Source organism: Phocoena sinus, chromosome 10, assembly GCF_008692025.1.
Source record: "Phocoena sinus isolate mPhoSin1 chromosome 10, mPhoSin1.pri, whole genome shotgun sequence".
Taxonomy (NCBI): domain Eukaryota; kingdom Metazoa; phylum Chordata; class Mammalia; order Artiodactyla; family Phocoenidae; genus Phocoena; species Phocoena sinus.
The window spans coordinates 37,063,773-37,089,511 of record NC_045772.1 but is presented as its reverse complement, the minus strand read 5'-3'; the positions used below and the strand labels follow the sequence as shown (position 1 = coordinate 37,089,511).

The 25,739-nt window shown below is 34.8% G+C and overlaps 1 protein-coding gene across 7 annotated transcripts in view; it reads left to right on the top strand.

Annotated features, from left to right (window-relative positions):
• METTL25 (methyltransferase like 25) overlaps positions 1-25,739 on the top strand; it is a 124,743-nt gene that overhangs the window by 10,173 nt on the left and 88,831 nt on the right. For 5 of the 7 annotated variants that reach the window (XR_004351735.1, XR_004351734.1, XR_004351733.1 and 2 more), the window contains exons 2-5: positions 8,935-9,099; positions 9,585-9,691; positions 13,898-14,497; positions 16,991-17,138. Coding sequence is in view for 3 of the 7 variants with exons in the window: in XM_032645253.1 (XP_032501144.1) it covers positions 8,935-9,099; positions 9,585-9,691; positions 13,898-14,497; positions 16,991-17,138 (1,020 nt within the window). In the remaining 4 variants the exon portion in view is untranslated. Of the gene's footprint in view, positions 1-6,261; positions 6,317-8,934; positions 9,100-9,584; positions 9,692-13,897; positions 14,498-16,990; positions 17,139-25,739 lie in introns of all 7 variants that reach the window. The other 2 variants (XR_004351736.1, XM_032645254.1) reach the window with 1 other exon arrangement.

The following is a 25,739-nucleotide window of genomic DNA, read 5'->3' as shown; positions in this document are numbered from 1 at the left end:
TTCCTTGGTGGTGGTGATGGTGGTGATTATGGTGCATTGAAATTGTGCTCACATTTAATTTGAAACACATGAAGCCAGAAAGCATGTTGGAAATAGAAAGTGAGAACAACAGAGAAATAATTAGTGTCGTCTGTTTTACTCTGTCGTATTTAACTTTTATCCTTTCACTTTCCATATGTATTTTCCTGAACTCTATTTTCCCTTTTTATATTTTTCTGGGTCTTTTTAGCAGACCTCAAGTGTGGAAATAATTTCATACAACAAAAAGATAGTGGCAACTGTCAGCCCAGTTCCTGGGTTGCTGCTGTAATTATGGGTAAGGGTGACAAAAATGCAAACAAATCTTTGGGAACTCAGGATAATTTGTCATCATATTTTATTTATTTGATATATATAAAGTGCTTTCCGATTGTTCCTTTTAGGTAGGGCCATTTAGAACTTGAATTTATATTCTAGTTTTTAATGGTTACCCCCCCAACTTCTGATTTCCCCCATATCATTCAATTATTAAGAAGTTTAGTAAAACAAAGTTCATGAAGGTTCCTCTTATCTATGGCAATTTTTTCCCTCATTCTACTTAAATTATGCTTATATTTAGCCAATCAGAATAAATGTGTCTTCTGTTTTTTTAGATATTCACTTTTATGTTGCTTGGTACTTTAAATTATTTATTTATTTTTGTTAGACGGGCATTATCTAAAAAACTCAGACTAGTAACTTAGACCATCAACAATAAGAGAGGATCTGTTTAGTACTAAAAATACTGGAGAGAAAAGTGTTATCTTTTCAAAGTTAGATTAATCTTAAAACTATGAAAGTTATATTAAGAATTAATAGCTATCTACCAATGAGTAAAAGAATAATGTTATGTTGTTTTAAATATTTAAAATGATCTCTAGAAGCCAGAGAAAAAATACTTAGTTGAATTGTCTGTTATAATATTAACATTGGGTAAAGTAAAAATTGAGGAAGAGTAAAAGATAGTGATTCTTAATGTCTTAGGTCACAAATCCCATTAAAAGGCTAATTCAAATGAACACTATCATACCTCTTCTTTAAAAAGAGGCATATATGCTCACACATAGATGTAAAACTTTACAGATAGCTTTTGGTGATTCATAAGCTTCTTTAGCTCTTAGACCTCAGGATAAGAACCGCTGGTTGAAAGCATTATTAGTATTACAAAGCTCTCTGACTTCATCTTGCTTTAGACCAGCACTTGTACTCATTCTTCTTTTTCTCCTCATCGCTTTTTGTTCCTTATTATGTTATATATTTTCAAACATTTCTTTAACTAATCTTTATGAAGTTCTGGAACTTCCCTTGTGAGGGGAACTGCATTTCCGATATAGCTGCAGAGTATTAGACTGGTATCTTTAGGCAATACCAATAACAATTACTGAAAATGAATTCTTCCCTCTTTCTTGATCATTATAATCAGAGTGGCGAATGTAAGGTTTAGGTGGACATTTTATTTGTTTTTTCTCTATTGCAGTCACCTTAAATAATGGTCCCTAAAGAATAAAATGGATCTGGTTTTTATGAATTGTACACATCATTTACAAAAATTAAACAAGTAAAGAGCGAGATCGGAGCAAGATCTGCTGGAGGTATGGTAGGAATTAGAGAAAGTGTATATTTAATGCAAATTCCTCTTGCAGGTTCCTTTTACTTGGCACATGATTATAACTGAATTCAGTTGAGTAGAATAGACACACATCTATTTTGTGTTAATGTTGAAATGTAAGTAATGGAGTTTAGAATAAGAATAGCAGATGAAATTTAACTCAAGTTAATGAAACGTACAATGGAAAGAAGTACAATTTTTTTTTTTTTTTTTTTTTTTTTCTGGCGGTACGCGGGCCTCTCACTGTTGTGGCCTCTCCCGTTGCGGAGCACAGGCTCCGGACGCGCAGGCTCAGCGGCCATGGCTCACGCGCCCAGCCACTCCGCGGCATGTGGGATCCTCCCGGACCGGGGCACGAACCCTGTCCCCTGCATCGGCAGGCGGACTCTCAACCACTGCGCCACCAGGGAAGCCCAAGAAGTACAATTTTAAGAGACAGGTGTGACTTAATTTTACTCTCTCAAAATCCCTTATTAGTAATTTAATTTTACTTACAATTACTGTTTATCTGGGACAAAAAGTCCTTTATTTTTCCTGCCTCAATAATAAACAAACTGTAAAGTCTTTTTTTATTCTTGAAAGCCTGGAAGTCTAGGCCCAAGTCAATGTGTATAGAAAGGAAATACTGGTCTTCTGAGTAAGAGATCAATGGCAGCGTTAGTTACTAAGATACTGCCATCCTTGAGGCACTGTGGGGCAGTGAAGCCTGCCATGGTGTTCAGAAAATGGCAGCGAAAATAGGAAATGAGGTCTCTGAGGTGGGAACAAGAGAAGAACAAAGAGATTGATTTCATAGCACTTACTGTACTGAAATAGGTTCGTTTTTATTCTTTACAATTATAAAGCAATTTTTAAAGTTTTAGAATCTAAACTTTATTTTGTATTTTGCTAACAAAATCATATTTGGTTTATTAAATTGAATTTATTTTTCAGAAAATGTTTTCAAATATTTAATTTATTCTTCAGTGCTTCTAATTTTAAATGGAGTTTGAAGTTGTGGAATTTCTAGTAATCTATCTCTTGGTTTTGGTTATTTTCTGAAAATAGAGACTTCTGATGTAGGAAATTAAAACACTGTGGTAAAGCAGACTTGAAACTATATTAGGTCTTTAAGGCATAGTCAGGATTATAATCTATCTACTGAATTTCACTTCAAATTTAGTAAGAAATATCATTGGTAATAAAATTTCTCCCTTGAGCTTTCAAGCTGATTCTAGGACATGGTGTCCACTGCTAACCACTGGGCTCCCAAACACTGAGAAATTCTTGCTTTCAACCTACTTACACTGTAGAACCCAGTGCTGGCTGTTGGACTTGCACGTTGTGTCTCAAGTTGCAGCTTACCTGTCCCTAGTCATGCTTTCATTCTAACAATGGAGGGCTTGCATCCAACTTCCAGAGCCCAAACTTCCTTTCTCCCAGCAGGCCCCGTGTTTAGAAACTGAATGTTTGTATTGATCATTGTTTCAAGTTCTTCTCTAGTAGCCTATATGGTATTCTGGGCCTAAATATTTGAGTATTTTCTGCCCCACATTCTTCCAACAAAGTCCCAAGTGCTGTGTTAGGACACTCAGTTACTTAATTCGGATTTTGTGCTTTGGGAGTTGCCTACTATATTCTAGGCACTGTTTTAGGATGGTGTGTGTGTGTGTGAGGGTGTGTGTGTAATTAAATACTTACATGTATATATGTATATGTACATATTTAAATATACGCCTATGTGCATATATATGTGTACTCCTTAAAATACTGTAAAGGAGATATTTGCCCCCACTTAATAGATGAAGATATCAAGTCTTAGAGCAGATAAATAGATTGCTCATGGCCACAGAGGGAGAGGCAGTCTGAGAACCAGAATTCAGACCTAGTTCTTGTTGATTCATTTACCCATTCATTCATTGAGTATGTGCTATAACAAGCATCATTCTAGGTTCTCAGGATACAGCAGTAAACAAAAATATGTCCTCTTGCATGTTACTTACTATGTCAGATGGTGATAAGTGCTATAAAACATTGATACAGGATCAGTGAGGAATGAGAGTTGAGTGAGGTTGCAGTTTTAAATAGGGTTGTCAGAGAAGTTTTCACTGAGATGGTGACATTTGATTAAAGACCTAAAGGAAGTGAGAGAGAGAACCATGAAACTATCTGAGAGAAGATGGTATCAGACAGAGGAAAAAACAAGTGCAAAGACCTGAGTAAGCGCATCCCACGTGGCATCTCAAAAGAATTCTAACTGGGAATTGCTGAGCCCTCTGGAATCCACACTGAACATTCGTGACCCACATGCCTTGTAAGTGATAAGACACTGTATCCCGTAGATGAATCATGAGTTGTTAACAAATTAGCTTTATCAGGTTCAGTTATTACCTTGCACATCGTAGGCATCCCAGAATTGTTTATTTTTTAACAAGTTTATTTTTTATATACCAAATCAATTTTCTAAACTTCTGTTTCTTTGTATGATATTTTTATTTTCCTTCAAATTAAACTATGAAAAGGGTTTGTTAGAGTAGTAGTAGTGTGGTTAGATTTTCCTGTTTTTATATTTAATTTGATTTCTATAAAAACTTAGTTAATGTGAAAATGCTTTTGAAATGGTTCCGTGTAATGGAACATTCAGTGTAATGTTAATATTGGCACAATAAGGATATGCATATCAATTTTTGTTAATTATATCATTCTTTCTAAGAGCATGGTTTCCATGTTGAGATAACATTCATATGCAGCCATAAATAATGTTGGAGCTTATGCACAAAGTTTCCTAGCACATAATGGAGTAATATAAATTGACTTATTTTAAAAAGCAACAGTATATATTCTGTTTCTTCCTTAAATAGATTATACGGTTATGGATATACTTAAACATTCATAAAATTTAATATATCCTATATATAATTTTCATAGTTCAGCAAGACAGCTTTAACTTTTGACTGAAGTCTACTAAACAAGTATAAAAGATTGAAGCCTAAAGTCAACTGTTGGTAGAAGCCAAAGCCTTAAAATGTATAATTAAACCTGCATTGAATATAAGGAGGTTTCCATTTTAGAAAACATGTTCAATTCAGCTCAACCAACACTTACTGAGCATTCTGCTATGGGAGTTCTATTGATAAGGAAAAAAATCACTACTGCGGTAACACTGGTGGTACTAATAGAGTTTGAACCGCGGCGGTGATGGGGGGGAGGGGGGTCCCAAATGAAAGACATTTTTACATTAGGTTTAATGGGTGACTGGATATGTGCATTGAGGGTACAAGGAGCATTTAAGATAATGTAGACTTTTAACTTCAGCACTGGGTGACTGATGACACTATTAAACAGGATAGTAAATAGGAAAAGGGAAAGGTTTGGTGAGCTTGAGAACTTTCAGTTCAGTTTTGGGCTTTTTGAATTGGAGACATCTGTAGGACATGTAAAAGTGAGTCCATAACATTTCTATGTCCTTGTGAAGATTGTTATTAAGAGGGCGCTGTTGACTTCTTCTTGAAATTCTGGACCATAGGACATTTTTAAGGTGTGTGATAATAACAGTAGTGACCTTTGCCCTAACCCCTGTAACACAGTTAAACGTCAGAATTTAGCACATAATTGTATTTTATATCACATTCTAAATGTTTTAAATCACTTTTGTCTCACCTTGTGATTGTAAACATTAGGGCTGAGATGAGGTTTTATGCTCTCTAACAGGCTCAGAAGTACTGTTGACGTCCCTGTAGTGGCCTCAGTGAAAACTACTACCCCAGAATCTTAGAATTTGTTTCTCGCAGTGTATCTAGTGATGCTACAGTAGTAAATGTATTGAGGAGTTGCTTTTGTTCATCCCTTCATTGATTCCCTACTTACTGAATACCTGGTATATGCAAGGTATTATTGCCTTACAACTGGGCATGAAGCAGTAGGGATACTTTGTTTCTAGAAATAGATAACTACAACAACATCTTATCATAAAAACTTTTAATTTTTTTTTCAGAGACTTATCAGTTGTTTTAAATGTAGAAATTACTCTTTTTACTTCATGAAATCTTAAAATCATTTCTGGTAAAGAGGGAGGTGTTGAGGAGAGTGAGGGAAGTGAAAGAATTAAGAAGATAAATGAGTTTGAAACTGTCTTAAAGGTATTACCATGTATTGATCTCTGCCAGAGGGAATTCTTGTTAGACCTGATTCTGACAGTCAGTCTGCCTAGCGCTTTTTTAACTGCTGTCTTTCCTGATTTCATTTGTTACTCACTGCAGTGGCATGTTGATCGAATGTGGGAATTAAGAACAAGGTCTGCCCACAGCCTTGGTTCACATGCCTTGCTACTTAGTGTTTGTGCGAACCTGGCTAAATTGCAGCCTCTCTAAGTTTTGGTTTCTTCCTCTGTAAGTGGGGATATGAGCACGATGTAACTAGCTTATAAGTTTGTTCCATTAAATGTCAACTGTTTGGCACAGTGCCTGGCCCATAGTATATGTGCAATAAATGTCAGCAATAATAGTGGTGAGATAATTGTGAATCCTAACAGTACTCTGTCTTCCTTAAAGTGCTAGATAATATTCAAGTAAAATACCAGACATTTAGTTTTGAAATTTTTAAAATTTTAAATGTCAATATTATATATTCATTGATTGTTTCTATTTTATTTTTAGCTTTGAAACATTATTATTCATTTCTCGATGTTGAAATTTTCATAATCCAACATGTGTATGTATAACCTTTCTACCTTTCCTTGTATATTGATCTCTGCTGTAAAAAAAAAAAAAAAAGGATAGGGATATACTGATATCATATTTAATAGAATTAACTTCTCCCTTGCCTCTCTGGTGCCTTTGCTCCCTCATGCCCAAATAACCTATCTTGTAAGAAACTTCTGTGGGTGTACAAAAAATAAGAGTAAATAAAGACAGAGCATGTAATAAAGCAGAACAAGTACTTCCAGTAGAGGGAGATATTGGCAAAACAATCAAACCACAGAATATGCAGGTGCAATGGGTATCAAATTTAAAAATGAAGCTTTCCCTGTGTAAAAAATTTAACTAATTAAGAATTTAAGTAATAAGTTGGGTAACACTGTGGTTTTTATTTTGCTTGTTGCCAAACCCAAACTCAGTGTGCAAGTCTCTGGGAATGCACTATGAGTACTACGGATACTATTACCGTCACCACGGAACTTTCCTCACATACTGTTTCAGAGATAGAAGTAAAGACAAGATCATTGACACCTCTCATCTCTCTGAATCTCTAAAAATCGCAAGTAATGGAGGTTATAGGCTGAATCATTTGAAAACAAAGTTACAAAAGCTATATTTTCATAATTCAAAAAGATTTTTTTCACAGAGTTCTAGACTATCTGAATAAACTGGTGTAGCCTTAAGTGACATAAACCAATGGACTGAATCAGAACACTATCCTTTTTATAAAAGGAAACATTGTTAAAAATTTAATACCTTTGCAGTTTAGATCTCCAAATTTCTGAAATTACTAGGAGGCTTATAATTAAAAGCAAATTAACAACATTAATTTGGCTTGGATTGGAATTTTTTCAGATATTTTCAGTAGGATAGTTAAATTGATTTGAAGCTTTACTTTTCCAACAGAAACATCCCATTTCTTTCTGTTGGCAGCATTGTCCAATAACTGACTACTATAATAGCCCCTCTGCACTTTGAAATTTACTACTCTTATTCTATCACATGCTAAGAAATTGCTGCCCTGGAACTTGGGGATGTTGAGACTGCCCTTAAACCTGAGCGGCTCACTTAACAGTTGACTGAGTTTTCCCCTCTGTATCATGCCTAAATATTTTGATGTGGATTTTATTACTTTTTGGCTGCATTAGTAACTTCAGTTTGTAAAATGTCAAAAGAACTTTATATAATACACAAAATGTATCTTAAATAAACGCACTATAGTGATCTTGTAGTTTAAATTTCTATTTAATAGATTCAGAAATGGAAGTTATACATCTCTGCTGATTTTCTAGTTAATTAATTTGGTAAACATTACTACCATCAACTTAATAGATATTAGCTTTCAAAAGGTACTGTCTTAAACATGTAGTTTTTAGTTATTTAGCATTCTGCAAGCCTTCTTCAATTTTCTTTTAATTTTTGCCAGGGAGCATCATTGTTTTTTGTGTTTAAGTAGGTTTTTATAATTTCACAGGTAACTTTGGAGTTCTTTGAACTACTAATACATATCAGAATGCCTTTTTTTAAACCTTCATAAATAAATTAATATGCATTAAAAATGGCTATAGGAAAATGAAACTGAACAAATAAAAAGCAAATCTGTACTGATGTGTATCCATTAGAGTAGTTAAGATTATGCTACAGTAATAAGCCTAAAAACTCAGTGACTAAAAACAGTGAAAGTTACTATTCACGTATGCCACATGTTCATTGTAGTTTGACAGCAGTGATGCCTTTGTTGTCGTCACTTGGGGACTCAGGCTGAGGCAGGTTCTATCTCGACAATTGCAGTTCTGGGCAAAGAAAATGTAGTGACTCTTTTGATATTTTTAAAACTTCTGCCTGAAAATGGCATAGTTCACCTTGGCGAGATGTAACCACATCTGAGTTCAACAGGGTGAATGACCCTCACGCAGAGAGGGACACTGGATGTTGCAAACAGTGTGGCAGTTTACTCTTCTAAAGTGAGCATTCAGCGACTATCAGTAGTTTCTGTATGAAGCTTAGACAATGTCTGGTTTGAAACTGACTATGGGAAGAAAGTGAACTGTTTTCACCTAATCATAACCAGATTAGTTTTAGAAGTCATATTGACAGTGTGTTGAACACACACACGCCCACACAATTCTGCATGGTCCATATGATGCAGGAACTGTTTTACAATAACATTTATACCATTGAGAATATTGCTGTTCTACATGCAGTGTGCACAGGGAGTAACGACATTTGATGGACTGACCTCCTTTAAATTCACAGTTGTACATCAGCCAGGACCATTCATAAATTTAATGAGTGCATTACAGTTTAGCATGGTTTTAAGTTTCTTTCTTTCTTTCTTTCTTTTTCTTTGGCTTTTAAAAGCACAACAAAAAGGCCAAATTTTAATTTGGAATCTAAGGGTATAATGGTATAGTGTATTAAAGAGAAAACTGGCTGCTACAAATAGCTAATAGTTTAAATAACAAATATAATGGAAGCATTAGTGATATTGCCAAAATTCACACCAAAATGAAAATATTATAGTTTGTTATAAGATCGGTGATTTTTGTTTTTTGTTTTTTAAATCTCCAACAAATTAGCTAGTGATTATTTATTTTGTTGCTAACAGTTCTTTTTATCTTGATTTTTTAGATATTACTGATTTTCCGAAAATATTTTGTGAAACTTCCCAGAAGCTGGTGAGTGTGGAAGCCTTCGCTCTGGCTGCTAAATATTATTCTGTACAAAACTTGGGAATATGTACTCCTTTTGAACAGTTGCTTGTAGCCCTTCGTGGAAATCAAAAACAGAGAACTGGTAGGTGTGTTTGTGTGTGTGTATGTATGTTTTTTAGGCATTTAGAAGCAATATATTGTTCATATATGTATATATTTCCAACATTTTCTTAATTTATTGTTAGACCTTATATCGTGAGCCCTGATAGACTGATTTGTTCTAAATGAGTAGGTTTTCTTATGCACCATATTAAACAGAAAACTTAGGTATAGATCTCCACATTTTTTTCCTACATCATAGTCTAGTCATCAGTCTTTTCTTTTGTAGTTAATTGTTTTATATTTCAAGGAACATTTTTAAGAATGTTATATGAGTCTTTTCATTTTATTAACTCAAATTTGATTCATAGCAGCTAAACTAATAGAGATCCATCTTATAGACACCGCAATAGGATCTCTGTATTATTTTCATATTTAATTATAGAAAACATGAGCATCAACTGATGATTCTTATTAAGTTTTGTTTCTTTAGTAGCAGTACTTTAATTTTGTTTTATTTTTGTTCAGATGAAAATGTGAAGCCAGATGAGTTTATGAATTTGAAAAAATCTCATGAAGTTCAGGCAATGTCAGAGCTCATCAGCAGTGTTGCTGATTACTGTGGAATAAAGCAGGTAAGAGTATTTCCCTATATATTCATGTGTTTAAATTATTGCCATTTTGGGGGGTATCATTCAAATTTCCTTTTCTACTATCACTCTTCGCCATAGTCTTTGTAAACATTCAGGCTGGTCCTTTTCAGAAATTAGCTCATATGTAAGCATGAGCTTCCAGAGTTGAGGCAAAAAGCTTAGTAACAAAGGAGGTTAGGAGCAGGAGATAAGTTTAGGGAAGTGATGAGAGATTTTACTTAGAGGCGTGGTATGATCAGTCTTTGTTTGGCTCTCTTGAAAATAGACTCAAGGAGGGAAGGTGAGAGCAGGGAGATCATTGAGGAGGCTGTTGCAATAACCTAGACTTAGGGTGCAATTGGTATGAAATACCCTTGGTAAGACTAGGGATTTTTTCACAATTCAGGTGGAGGGTATGAGAGAAAGAAAGGAGTCTTGTTCTCCACCTGGGTATGGAGATACTATTAACTATGATGGAGAAGACTATGGGAGGGGTAGGTTTTACAGAGACTATCAAGAACTTAGTTTTGAACGTGTTATATTTGAGATGCTTATAAGACATTCAAGTGGAAATGTTTAGGTACACTGTTGGATATGAGTATGAAGTTCATGGTAGAATTCCATACTGGAGTTATAAATTTGAAAGTCATTAGCTTATAACAGTAGTTAGATCTCCAGGTCAGTCAACAAAATATAACTCTCCTATCTGAAGTATAGTACCATACTAATACTAATATTAAGAAATGTAATCACTATGTGTAGCAATATTTCTGTGAGAAAGTCTTCTAAGCAGAATTAAGAAACAAGGAAGATACCTCCCACCAGGTATTACACTGGAGACTCCTCTATCTTCAAACCTATAAGATGATCCAGGAAGGAAAAGACCGTTGTGAATAAGGGGTAAGAGATCAGGATTGTGGAGGTTTTGCTACTCAGATAATAGAGTTTGAAGGCAAAAATATGTATGATTTATGTAACCTTTAATTGCAGAGTTTGCCATTCTCTTGCTAACACTGTATATATTACTGAAAGGCCAATTTGGAGAGGGGTAAAAATCAATTTGGGTCAGTAAGATATAAGTGAGCTGATAGATTTTTCTAGGAAATTTTGCCTATTACTGAAAAGGGTTTCAGATATTATATTGTGAGGACATGATTCTTAGATTTTCCCCAGCCATCTTGCAACCAGAGGAATTACAAATACATTGGCCCAAAGGCCATATGTGGTTGAGCCTCTGGTTGGTTCGACTACTCTACTGCCAGATTTCTTAAGTGAGGTGAGTTTTTCTCAGTGATGGAAATTTGATATTCTGTTACTTGCAGCCAAAATTTTCCTCATTCACAAGTGGAATCATTATATGCAGATCTGGGAACAAACTCAATTACCTCTTGGTAAGAAAACATCTGTATTGTGGGGAACAAATGTCCTGGTGCTTACAAGCAACCCATTGGTTGCTAGCATTAAGCTGCCATTGGCATCAGTGAATGTGTTTTTGTAGAAGGAAGGGAATGGAGAGCTTTGCTTTCTCTAGAGATTCAGATATGGGGAAATTGATTAATAGAATTTCTACTCTATAGCCCTTGTATTCATGAGTATGGTATCTTCAGTTAGATTGTAGTTCCTTAGGATCAAGATATATAATGCTTCTGTATTTCCCATAATACCTAGCCTAGAGATTAACATTAAAAAGGGGGCATAGGGAATTATTTGTAAGCTAGACACTTATTTCGTGGACATCATTTATTGGAGTTTTACCTATGAATTGCAATTTTGCTTGAATTGAAATTTTTGAGGATTTCATTGATGATATGCATTATTTCAAATATAGGAAATTTTCCTTGAGTGGCTCATATTTATGTCAGGATTTAATTGATTTTAGGAATTAAAGATTAGATATAATGAGATTAGATAATGATTTCCTATGATAATATTTCTGTAATTGTCCATTTATTTCTTACGAAATGACATGAGAATACAGTAAACAATCTTGGTAATTTTATGTCTTTTATCATTTTTAGTTTTATTGAGGTATAATTTATATATTCACCAATTCTAGGTGTACACTTGGATGCATTTGATAATTGTATGCAGTTGTTTAGCCACTGTAATAAAAAATATTTCTGTCACCATAAAACGTTTCCTCATACCCTTTTGCAAGATATTTCCTCCTACATTCTCAAGGAATTACTGCTATGCTTGTAGTTTTGACTTTTCTAGAACATCGTATAAATGGAATCAAATACTATGTAGATGTTTGTGTTTGACTATTCTTTAGCACATAGTTTTTAGAGTCATCAATATTTTTATGTGCATTGACTCTTTGTTCCTCATTTTTGGGTGTAGTATGTTACAGTATAGATATACCACAATTTGTTTTTCAATTCATTGGTTGATGGATATTTGAGTGGTTACCAATTTTTTTGGCCGCTATGAATTTATTCACATACAAGACTTTGTGGACATGTTTGCATTTCTCTTGGGTAAATAGCCCAGAGTGGGATTTGTAGGTTGTATAGTAAAAGTGTATGCTTTAACTGTATGGTAAACTGCTGATGTTTTCCAAAGTGACTGTACCATTTTACATTTGTGTGTATCTCATTATGATTTTAGTTTGCAATTCCCAAAAGAGTAGTGATATTGGGCATCTTTTTATAGTGGTCATTTGTATATCTTCTGTGAAGTGTGTGTTCAAATGTTCTGCCCATTTTTTAATTGGTGGCTTGTCTTATTATTGAGTTGTTAGAGTTCTTTATATATTCTGGATACAAACCCTTAGTCAGATATATGTTTTGCAAATATTTCTTACCGTTTTTAACTATGTATTTTGAATAGCAAAGGTTTTAATTTTAATGAAGTCCATTTTTCAATTATTTCTTTGTAGTTTATGCTTTTTATGTCCTACATGAGAAATCTTTTTCCCTCCCAATGTCACAAAGATATGCAGGAATTAAAGATATGCCTGCTTGGCATATGACGTGCAAAAATCTTTTTTTTCCCATACAGACATCCAGTTATACCCACACTGTTTGTTGAAAAGACTGTCTTTTCCTTTGAATTACTTTAGTTGTTTTGTCAGAAACCAGTTGACCGTACAACTGTGGGTCTATTTCTGGACGCTGTTTATTCCATGGATTTATATATCTATTTTTATACCAGCACTACACTGTTTTGATTACTGTAGTTTTGGGGGGTTTTTTTGTTTTTGTCTTTTTTGCAGTACGCGGGCCTCTCACTGTTGTGGCCTCTCCTGTTGCAGAGCACAGGCTCCGGACGCACAGGCTCAGCAGCCATGGCTCACAGGCCCAGCCGCTCTGCGGCATGTGGGATCTTTCCGGGACCAGGGTATGAACCCGTGTCCCCTGCATCAGCAGGTGGACTCTCAACCACTGTGCCTCCAGGGAAGCCCTGATTACTGTAGTTTTATATTGATTCCTGAATCAGTGTAAATCCTCAAATTTTTTCTTTTCAAAATCGTTTTGGTTATTCCAGGTACTTTGCCTTCTCATATAAGTTGTAATATCTGCTTATGAATTTCTTTTAAAAACCCTGCTTGGATTTTGATTAGGATTGCATTGAATCTATATGTCAGTGTGGCAGAATTGCCATCTTAATATTGAGTCTAACTATTTCATGAACATGGTATATCTTTATTTAGCTCTTTTAAATTTTTCCTATGCAATGTTTTGTAGTTTTCAGTGTATAGGTCTTGCATAAGCTTTGTTAAATTTATTCCTAGATTTCTATTTGTATGCTATTTTAATTCAATTGGTTTTAAATTTTATTTTCTAATTGTTCTTTACTACTGTAATGCATATGTTCTGATGGTTCATTATTCATTTCTAATGAGCTTGTATCTTGACACATTGCTAACTTGACTTACTAGTTCTTTTAACTTTTGTATGCATTCCTTAGAATTTTCTACAGATACAATCATGTCATCTATGAAGGAAGACAATTTTACTTTCAATATTTATGTCTTTTACATCTTTTCCTTGACTTATTATTATACTGTTTAGAACTTCTCTTAAAATGTTGAATAAAAATTATGAGAGTTGTTGGTTTTTAATAGTAATCAAAAATTAAAATTAAAAAAAGCATAACAGGTTATATAAACTATACATTCCTTTACTTGCTTTTTAAAAAAATATCACGAATGCATTCTGTTACCATCTGACTAAAATCCTTTTAATTAATTCTGGTTTTCTTTAGATAATTGACCTGGGTTCTGGAAAAGGCTACCTAAGCTCCTTTTTGTCCTTGAAGTATGGCTTAAAAGTTTATGGAATTGATTCCTCAAATACCAATACTCATGGAGCTGAGGAGAGAAACAGGAAACTGAAGAAATATTGGAAAGTCTATCGTAGGCGGTCAAAATTAGATGTCAATAGACTGGCATTACAAATGACAAAAGAAAGGAAAGTGCAAGATGAAATTAAATTTAAAGCTGATATTGAGGGAGTATGTAACAGCAGTACTGCAAATCAAGAAAAGATGTCGACCTCGGACTTTCTGCAAGATTTTTCAGGCTCTGTAATTTCTAACATCAGAAAACAAATGGAAAACCTACATGTTTATTCACATCGAGAAGAAAATTTGTGTTTTGAAAATGCCTTTTCTCTTAGGGACCTTTTGCCTATTAATGCCATAGAACCTACTTCTTCATCCCATATACCCAAGAGAAAAATGTCTGAAGCAAATAAAGAGAGAAGAAAAATGACATCAAAGTCAAATGAATCCAATATATATTCACCTTTAACATCTTTTATCACTGCTGATTCAGAACTACATGATATTATTAAAGATCTGGAGGTAATTTTATTTTTTTAATTCCTTAATTTCATTTATATATAAAGGCTCTAAGACATAGAATTAAGTTTTAATGGTAGATTACTTAACCTGCATATCTTATTTGATTACATTAATATAAAGGACCAAGAAAATAAAATTATATTCAGGCTTTCATGATTTCCACAGCTGTCAAAATCTGACAATCTGACAATTATGATTTTCCAGAAGGGAGTACCCTCCACTCATTTGTAAGCCTAAATTAAACAGAAGTACTAATACAAAAAGCTAGTCAACTACGTTCTCGTTATGCAATTTATGAGTTGTTAAAATTCCAATCCAAGAAAGCTCTTACATTTTATTTAAATTTGAAGTAAAGATGTACCTAGGGCAGTATTATGTTCAATGTTAGCCTTGTTAACCAAATTTGCAATTTTCTTGAGCAAGACCAACTTCTGTGTATTCTTAAAAAATTTGAACTTTTTCTAAAGTACAAGTATGTCAAGTTATGCAGAGACAATATATCTTAAAGGCAACATTGTATGTGAAAACAATATCATAGAGGAGTTTTTAGAAATCATTTGGCCTAACTCATTGTTTTAAAAAAAGCAGAGTAGCCTTTGAAGTTATAATATTCTACTCTTATTAATTTTTTTGAGAATTCTTCCCTAAAGAAAGAATAAACAAAAGATACCAGAATTCTTTATAAATTTAAATCCTTGTTTGGTAGCTAACCAGTGTTTTGTTACTTTGTCATTTTAGAATGGGGAATTTTTCTTTTTCCCAGATATTTTAGTATTTCACTAATTATGGGAAACCGGTTAATCCTCATTAATTGTTTTTCCTATATATGAAATCAGTAATTAAGTTATAACTTAACCTTCTGTTAGGGTTAAACAGCCCCAATTACTTTAACCTGACTTAAAAATGTATACATTTTTAGTGCTTATTATCATATATTTATGTTTTTAAAAGTCTTCTGGAAAATATATGATCAAAACTATATGCAGACTTTTATAAGAATTTGACTTATAAAAGATATGCTGGAAGATTATTTCTTGGGTCCTTAGTCCAATACCTCCCATCTCCTCCCCTCCCCACCCTACAACACATACATACAATACTTAAATATTTTACTGTTAGGATAATATGCTGATTGCATATTTTTGTTTGCCACCTGCTGGTATTTTTAGCTAACCTTGTGTAATGAATGCACTGAAAAATGAGATTAAATATTTTGGTGTTATCTTTAGGGAGATAAAAGAGAGAGATTTATGTCTCTGTTATCTACCCTTAATTAGCAATAAGCCCTTTCTCTCTGAATTCCTTTTTTGTTTATAACATTATAATGTCTAAATAAAACCTACCCAAACTATGTAGTCATTGAGAAAAGCAAAATAGTTGCACAATACTCCAGAAATTGTGCTTTGAAGAGAATGTTGGTTGAAGCAACAGAATGTTCTGTCAGGTTGAAGCAACTTACAGGTACAGTTATTTTCTTTAGAAAGGTAACACTTCATCCCTGTCTATGTCTACATTATATGGGCTAAAATCACATTTTTGGTAAAATAAGTGAAAAAATTGTATTTGTTCTGAAGATAGTTATAAAAATATACTTGATTACAACTTAATGTCTATTATTTTGAATTTATAACATGATGATGATGATGTAAGAATAGAAGACGTTTACTGAATTTTATTGGATGCCAGAGATTGTACTAACTCATTTACCAGTATTAACTTATTAAAGTCTTGGAATAACCCATTGAGGTGAGATACTATTATTAGCCTCATATTACAGAAGAGGAAACTAAGGAACTGAAGAGTTAAAACAAACAAACGGTATATTGATCAAGATTCTGTGAGTCCATGCCTATGCACCCATTCTGTATGTGTATACATCTAAATTACACTTTGGGTAATTAGGAGAACATTTCATAGAATTTTTACATAAAATTCATGTTATAAAATTTAGAACAAAAACTTTATATTGAATTTAATCTTGTCATATTTGATGCAGTGAATGAACTAAGTAAACTTTTGGTGTTGGAGTAAAAATGCCGACTTAGCAACACTTAATTTTTTTTTTATGACAATGTTTTATAAGTTTCGATGGGTATGGGTGAAGAAGTGAATTTTTAAAATTGACTAGTAAGGTATTAATGTATCTCAAATCATAAGTTTGTCCTAGTAATGCAGGCTACGTTGTATTGATCCAGCGTTAATTTGAGTAGTCATTAAGCAAATATTAGTTGTAAAAGAAACCAGAGAAAATTCAAATGAGTAAGTAACCAAAAACACTAGAAAATCAACTGAAAGTTATGTCAGTTTTGGTAAAAGATCGGTCATTTTGCCTTTAAAGGCAATAGTTATTTGTTATGAAAATAAAAGACATACAATACTTTCTAGGTAAAACTTCATCATTTTAAAAAGATCTACATCTTCTAATAAACATTTAAATGTTTTTTAACCCTCCTTTTAATTTCCAAAATTTATTTTTTCTTCTCATTTTTTAAGGATTGTTTGATGGTAGGTCTGCATACTTGTGGTGATCTTGCTCCAAATACTCTGCGAATATTTACTTCCAAGTCTGAAATCAAGGGAGTTTGCAGTGTGGGTTGTTGCTACCACCTCTTATCTGAAGAGTTTGAAAACCCACATAAAGGTACAAGTTCTTCATATCCCATAATTTTATTTATTTGAGCATAATGGCTGCTTTGTATCTCTCCTTTTTTTGTTGTTGACATTATTGTCACTTTGAGTTAACATTTGAGATAATATCTGATATTCTTGCAATATTAGAAATGTTACATCAAATGAAATTTGATGAACTATCACTTGCGTTGTATTTTATTATAGATTTTTTAGTCATAGTATGGTCTTAATGAATGCCGAAAACTGCAAATATGTGAAATTTTTGTGTGGTGTATTTTTAGAGAACTTCGGTTTAAAATTATTTGTAAGATATACATTTACTAAGGTAGTAAAGCTAAGTTATTTTGTCATAAATATAGAATGGACAAGGTTTGTTTTCATTTCTAAAGCCTCAATTTTGTAACGAATATTGATATTTGTCCCCTCAAAAAGTTTCTTACTGTAGTTTGAAGGGTCAAAATACTATGATTTTAAAAAGCTAGAAAACTGTGCAATCATATGAAAACTGTGCTCCCTGGGCTGAGAAGGTGCCTGAGGAGCAAAGTACAGAGTACATTGACAGGACTGAAAGCACCTACAACCCTCCATCCAGAGCAGCTTCTGAAATTCCTCTCTTTGATCCATTTTATATGTTATATCTCTTATTAGACACATGGCTTCAAAACCACAGGTTCAGGTTAGATGGTTATCTATTAATATTAGCAGTTTTCTTTTCTTTTAGTTTAGTGAAGTGTTTATCAACATCCAGTGTCCCTTGCTAAGAATTTTTAGGTCAGGAAGTTGTGTGAATATAGATGGTATTGCTTGCTCTTTTTCTCAATTTTAAAACCCAGATGACTGTAAAAATTTGATTATTTGTCATTTAGTCATTTCCAACAGGTAAAAACGATGATTGTATGATTCTACTGAAAATTGCCTGGGTGAAACAGGTCATCCTTAAAACTGGCAAAGGTTTTTGGGGAAAAGAGTTAATTGAATTTGAATTTTTTATGTCAGGGTTCTAAAAAGTATCTTTTAGGAAAAGTACACAGAAGTAAAATTGTCCATATATAGAGATACACAGAGTGAGAGAAAGAAAGCAAATTGGCAAAACGTTAACAATAGTTTAATTTAAATGAAGAATATATGTTTGTCATGCCATTATTTCCAACTCTTCTCTGAGTAAAAAAATTTTCAAGATAAAAATTGGGGAGAAAAGTGAACCTAAAAAATTATTTATTCTAAAGTATATACCCAAATATTTACATTAGTTTTTAGCCCTTTTTGTGCATCTTTCCTAAAAGAAATGAAAAAAAAATACTTTAATACAATCACAGTTTTACAGCTTTTAAAATATTAAATGCAAAGTGTTTTCCTGGATCAGCAAGCATAAAATTTTGGGTAGGGAAGTTTTTGTTCTTAGTTCAAGAGCTTCCTGTTCTATAGGTACAATGAAATGGGTTTTTTAAATAATTGGCTTAGTTCAGGGTAGGTGTAGCCACTTGGTGTGTCTTTCAATTCAGAGATACTGTCTTACAGTGTAAGATCTTTAATTTCAGTTGCCCGCTTCCTTCTTTCACTTTATCATCATGCCCCCCCCAAATGCCTTCCCCTTCCAAAGGGCCTCCCTCTCCTCTTTAGGTGATACATCTTAAGTCTGCCATCTCTGGTCGGGCTGGACCCTTGCAGCCATTGCTCAGTATCGTCAGGTCTCAGACCTAATCTCTGTACTTTACACCATGAGTGGGATCCTCTCTTTTGGCAGCGCGCTCTGTTCTCTGTCACGCACATTTTTCTACATCTGACTCTCCTTCTGGAGTGATCTCCAGAGCTGGTTCTGCTGGCTTGAGATGTTTATTTCTTCACTTACGTTTAAATCAAAATGCGTAGTGTACATGTGGCTTATGAGTAATTTTATCTATTCTCTGTCTGGTTTTTGTTGAGTATGTAAAGAAATTCAGTTTAAGTGGCTGTCGTTATTTTGTGACAGCCAGGATATGTCATTGGTACATTTTTCATCTGATGTCTGGTTCTTCAGTTCTGTTCTTTAAGGGGGTTGGCAGAAGCTACTTGCCAGGGTAGGAAAAAAATTAAGAGAGTGACCAGTTGCTCCTGTGCCTGTCCGTTTTCTGTCAGTCTTTAGGTACCTTTTTTTTCCCTAGTCAAATAGTTGTTTAATATTCTTAATTATACTTATTTATAATGTGTTTTAATAAAGTGTAAACAGACATAAGGGAAGATATATGTTTTTAGAGCTAAGTAAAAAGATTAGAGAGAGACCTTTGGGTTATGAGACCACTTTAGTTAACTTTTCTAACACACTATTGCATTAAATTATTTAGAAGAATTTATTGACCAGGTGTTCAGACTGAAATGAGAAATATCTTTGAATAAGGCATGTTCAATAGAGAGGCCTCTGCACAATCTGAAGGAAGAAGAAGGGTTAGTGCATCCACATCTTCAGCCTCTCCCACTTCGTTTCTGCCATGGAAAGATTTGATAGATTTATGAGTAGAGTGTAGACACTAGTTTTTATTCACTTTTGTATCTTCAGAACTAAGCACATTGCCTTAAACATGGTTCATGTTGATCAATGTTTGTACAATGTGTGTTGAATAGATAATTGAGTGGCAGTTACCTTGTTCACTGCATCGATAGGATGACTTTGGGCCCAGGACTCAGGCAAGAAAAAGTGTTGGAAAGGTTTGTTAATGACAGTGACTGGCAGCCACAAACTCTCATTTTCCCTTCTTACAGGCAGAGTTAATTCATGGAAAGGCCTTCCTGTCAAAAATATCTTAACCATTGAGAATCATTGAGATTATCAGGTAAACAATACTAAGCTTAAGTGGTTAAAGCTAATAGTAATACCTTAATGTTATTTGATTTCTTCATAAATACCTGAAAAGAACAGAGGGTTGGGAACCTTGCTTGTCAGAAAAGCAAAGAGTAAGCAGGAAGAAACAGGACTCAGTGATATGATGAATTAGGTGAAGATGTATGCAATGTGAATACCTTCAAATACTTTGGAAGGAAAGAGTTGGAAAGCCAAGAGATAGGAGAAAAATAAGTGATAGGAATAACAAAAGCAACCTTGGTTCATGTTGCAGTTTTGCCTAGCTTTGGACTGCCACATTTTCTCATCTCAAAAACCAGGTGGCAAAAATCACTCCCTTCTCTCTTTCCCACACCCCTGTTTCCATTTTTCTTGCCTTATCTTGGCTATAATAAAAGGAGAGAAGATATGAACCATCTCCTGCAATTTTTATAACAGTGTTTCTCAACTCTGGCTGCCCAGTTGGATCGTATATGACAGTTTCGGTGTCTAGATGCCTGGGACCCACTTCTGACCTTCTAATGTATAATCTCTAAGGGTGGGATTTGAATATAAGTATTTTTAAGAAGCACTATAGGTAATTCTGATGAACAGCATCGTTGAAAACAAGTGTTTGTTATGGTTCCTAAGAAGACAGAATTTTAGAAGATGCTCTGTAGAAATATATTCAAGGTTATTTGTAGTTATTTTAACCTCTCCCATGCAGAGACTTAGGTGGACTCTGCTCATGGGCTCGTTTGCATATCCAAACCAAAGGCTAAACCCAGAAGGGTCCACAAGGGTATATCAGAGTCTAGAGTGCAAAGTAATTAACCACCCCCGCAAAAGTCCTTGAAGCATAGAGCTCAGAGTGAAAACCTGGGGAAACCAAACATAGAGGGCATAAATGCACAATAAAGTTAAGGTTTAGAAACTAGACAAAATCAAGGGGGAAAATGTAGAACAAGAAAAAATTGTCCAAGGTAATTATTATGAGCACCACTAGAATTTTGATAGCTTAACTTTACTGATGAGCAGTGATGTCTGTGTGTGTGTGAAGGCAGACAACGCAAACAGTTTGTTCTTGTCTGTTTAGCAGTGACTGTTTGCAAAGATGGAATATGGATGTGGTCTTATTTTGTATATACGGCATATGCTATATAGTCCTAGTATTCCTTGCTAAAATAGAGATCCACCACTGTACAGTTTGATCATTATATTAAAATAACTAACTTATAGGACAAGGTGTTCGCATGGACAAGGTTAGAGTATTTCCTGTCATATGTCTAGGACTAGGTTCCATGGAGCTGTATTTCTGAATAATCAAGTATGGCATGTGTCTCTCCCTTCATATCTTACACACCTGCCTCTAACCCTCAGTTTGTTTGCACAGCTGTTTTTAAGTTTGGATTGGGGCAGTGTTGCCCTTTGGGATGTAAATTTGAGTTATTAATAGTCCAACATAGTACAGTAGAAAAGTCTGGTATGTACACTGCAACTTTTTATGATGATGTGTACTATGTAAACAATATGTGTTTTATATGAATATGTTTACCCAGTATGCTGTGGTAGACCATAGAGGTGGTCTGTCATGAATGTTAATTTTCAAAAATACCTCAAAACTCTCTGAGCAATTATGAATACCAAAGTTCTACCATATGTTTTAAAAACTGCTTTAAATATTTATACATTATAAGCCAGTAGTTCCTAGGAGAACACGAAATACCAGAAACAGTATTATTTAATGCAGTGCTTTATAGAATATATATGTTTTCCCAAGCTTGACTTGTTTCAGTGTTTTGTCTTAATATTGATCATCATTATCATAATTAATTTGAAATATTGATATTATTTCTTTCCCCTGAAGTTTGAGAGAGAACTTCTTTCGGTTGTTTTTCCCATAAAGGTAGAAACATGCCGAGGAGGCACTACTGGTTACCTATCCAGATCCACATCTCTCTTCTTCCTTGCTAACTGAGCTATGATTTTGTTCAAGCATCAGTTATTAGGAAGATTGAGCCCTGCTATAGCCTCAGAAATACGTGACTCTCAATCTAAATTAGTTATGGTAATTCCATTTATTTAGGAAAGGATATGAGACACAGTTCTTATCAATGTGGAGCATATATACTAGAGAGTTTCCTAGGAATTTTTTTTTTTTTCTGTTAAAAGTGAACACAAGACAGAAGCAGCGCTTTTTTTCTGCCTCTGGACTTTATCATCTGTATGTGTTTTTTCAGCCTAATGTATCAACCTGCTATGTATTCTGTCATAAATTGATGTTAGTGCTGAAACTGAGTCATTCAGGCCCAGTCCAAAGAATGAATGGTAATTTTCTTTTCCTGTATGTTTATATGATCATATCTGAGGCCTAGGAGTGTAGCACGAGTAGAGAAAGAGTTGGGGTCCTAGAAAGTCAGATCAGATGGTTTCATAGAGCTTATTGAGTGGCCTTAATAGGAGCTCCTTCTAGAAGCAGCCCTTGTCTGGGCAGAGACTTGTGCTTGGTCTCTCCCTACCTCTTCCCAGCCCAATGTCAGGGAGTCTGCTAATATCATTAGTGCCTCCAAATACTGCAGATCTGCAGAGTCGAATATGAGTGGTGTAACCCTTGAAAGCCTATGGCCTACCTTCATGTTTACCCCAGCCTTAATGTTTTACTGGGGAATTAAGGTGATCCTCCCTAGAGCTCTCCATCTCCTTTTGTTTTTTTAACCAGAGGAGGGCTGTAGATCATCTTGTAGCAGCATCTTTCAATCTGATCCTGCCATTTCTGTATCAAGTAGAAATTTGTTAAGGGGATATGATACCTTTCTTACTGTAAATTGTTTCTCAATATGTCACCAGTAGGAATTTTAAGGGAGGAGGCTAGATTCTTATATAGTCATCTTCAATGTCTTTTAGAATTAACAATTGGTTTCATTGCTTTAAATTTAGAGGTACTTCACCTGGAAAGGTATCTGGATGTTGAAGGAAAATACTTTGAGCATGTTATTTGAAATTGTAACATACTGCTTAAAAATAAGTGTATCTTATATTTTGAGATCTTTTGGATATTCAGTATATACTGTTAAAAACTCCTAAGATAGTATTAGCTAGTTATTATCAGCATTACACCATGTATTGTAGCTACAGAAAGGTATGACTAATTTCTTAGTCGAGTAAATAGCAGTGAATTAATCTCATCATTGCAGCAGTGCACACAATTGCTGTCTTTTCAGTAAAGACTTAACAGTATTTTCTATCTCATATAATATGTATTTTATTAAACAAATCTCTTTGTTTGCTTTCATCTTTTAATGCTAGAAGTTTGGAGGATGTAGAAGAATAAAGTGTGGTTTCTTTTTTCAAAAGAGCATGTGCTTTACTTCCATTTCCAGCCGTGTATGATTTTTCTGAGGACCTCTCCTGCTATAGTTCAGCTAGACCCTGGCTAAATTAGAACATGTATTTTTTTAAGCATTGCTGACTCTACAAAAATAAGGGAAATCTCCATGGATCAAGAAAAATCAAAACCAAAAAATTAAAAGGAGAGAAGGGGAAGAGAGAGGAAGAGGAGTTGAAATTAGAGCAGGGAACTGTGAGCCGTAAGATAGCAGATGGTATTGTCTTGAGGCAAATGCTTATCCCATTGGGATCTAGAGACTAACGTTGGGCCCCTACATGGTGGGGGAGCTGGACCTGAAAAGCTCATACTAAGCCATGACCTTGAATGAGACAAGGCAGTCTTCCGTCAGTCCCATGCCGAAGCAAATTCAAATCTTTGTGGGGGAATACTTCCCAAATTCTGGCCTTTGGAATTTCTACTGATTAAAATCTATCAAATGTAAGCTCAGAACTTAAAAAAAAAAAAAAAAAGGTAAATCACCAAATCTGGCTGGCTAGGTATCCTGCCTGCCCCTCACCCCATTCAACTAAAAATACTGAATGTAATTAAATTTCATTTCTTAAAAGCATTGAAATACTGGAAAGATACATAGTACTTATCAGGTCAATATACAGGAGAAGGTAGGAGTCCACAAAGATGATGGAAATGCTGAAGCTACTAAGGGTATTTGTGTACCATGGCAAACTTGAGCTTTGGTTTCAAAGCCCTGCAAGGAGTGGGTTACAGATGATAAAACTTGCACTTAGGCAAACACAGAGAGGAGTCCCATAGGACAGACTCTTGTAAGTTGAGACCGCAAGGATAAGGACTAAAGTTAGAGCAGCTGTAGTAGAAATAGAGTAGATCGAAACATTTAAAATTATGTAGAGGAGTAGAGATAAAGGAGAAGGATTGTCAAGGACTATTATCAGATTTCTGTTCCAAACAACTGGGTAGGTGATGGTACAGCTTAGATGATGGGAAAAACTAAGGAAGGACCAAGTTTCAGGGCAAAGTTTTGAACGTGCTTAATAATTTGAGATGGCTTTATATATGAGTGATCATATTTTGGGGAAGTTTTATAAATACAGACATCTAAATACATGGAAATGGAACTGTTGTAGCATAATCACATAGGATTTATTTTTCTCTTATTTTCCAGAAAATCTGTAAGGTAGTAGCTGACATTGGTTCATATGGTTCAAGGGTGTGAGGGCCAAGGTCTCTACAGTTTTATTGGCCTTTCACTATGGTTACATAATGGCTGCTGCTGCTCCAGCCATTGTAGTTCAAATGGAAAGAAATATGAAGATGGAAGAACTTTTCCCATGTGAGACAGCATCCTTTAAAGAACTTCCCTGGAAATTCTACCCAACAACTTCCTCTCCTCCATGGGCCATCTCTAGAAGCCTGGGAAATGTTACCTCCTAGATGGGCACATTGCAGCTCCAAATGAAATCAAGATTCTGTGGGTAACGAAGAAGGAGAAACTGGATATTGGTAGGCATTTAGCACTGTCTGCCTCTGTGTGTGTGTGTGTGTGTGTGTATACACATGTGTAATATTAATGCCTGAATAGGTCCCTGGAAGGGGGAGAGTGATAAGGAGTGTGGGTAATATAACAGTATTTACATGTAACAGAATGTAATCATATCCATTGTCCTCTTCTTTCTTTTAATAATATAACTCCTCTTAGTTTTAGTAGAGCAAACATCACCCAGACACACAGCTAGAGCCCCTGTCTTCCATGTGAGAAAATTTAAGCCAGTAGAATGTGAGTCAGATAATGTGTGCAATTCATTTATTTACTTTTTAATTTTTATTTTTTTGCGGTATGCGGGCCTCTCACTGTTGTGGCCTCTCCCGTTGCGGAGCACAGGCTCCGGACGCGCAGGCTCAGCGGCCATGGCTCACAGGCCCAGCCGCTCTGCGGCATGTGGGATCTTCCCGGACCGGGGCACGAACCCGTGTCCCCTGCATCGGCAGGCAGACTCTCAACCACTGTGCCACCAGGGAAGCCCTGTGTGCAATTTGTTTAAAAGGGAACTGCTTGCCCCCCTATTTTTTTTTTCCCACTCTTCCTACTGGCTAAGGAATAACAATCGCCTAATACTAAAGTTGGTAGCTAACTCTTCAAGGAGGTCAGAGCAGCCTGACCCATATGGGTCTCTGGGTAACATGCTCTATACTGCCTGCCTCTCTCTGTACTATGACAAGAGAAAAAGATTTCTATCTTATTTAAAGACCTATGTTCTAAGCTCTTTTGTGGTATCCTATCTAGTACAGGTAGATCTAAGGTCTTGTTCTGAATGCTTCTCTTTTGGTGAAACTTTTACCTTGAGACTGTAACTGTTAGGCACTATGAATATACAACAAGCCAACAATAATTGCAACAACAAAGAATAACAAATTTTATATATATGAATATATACGATTTATAAGTGATTTCT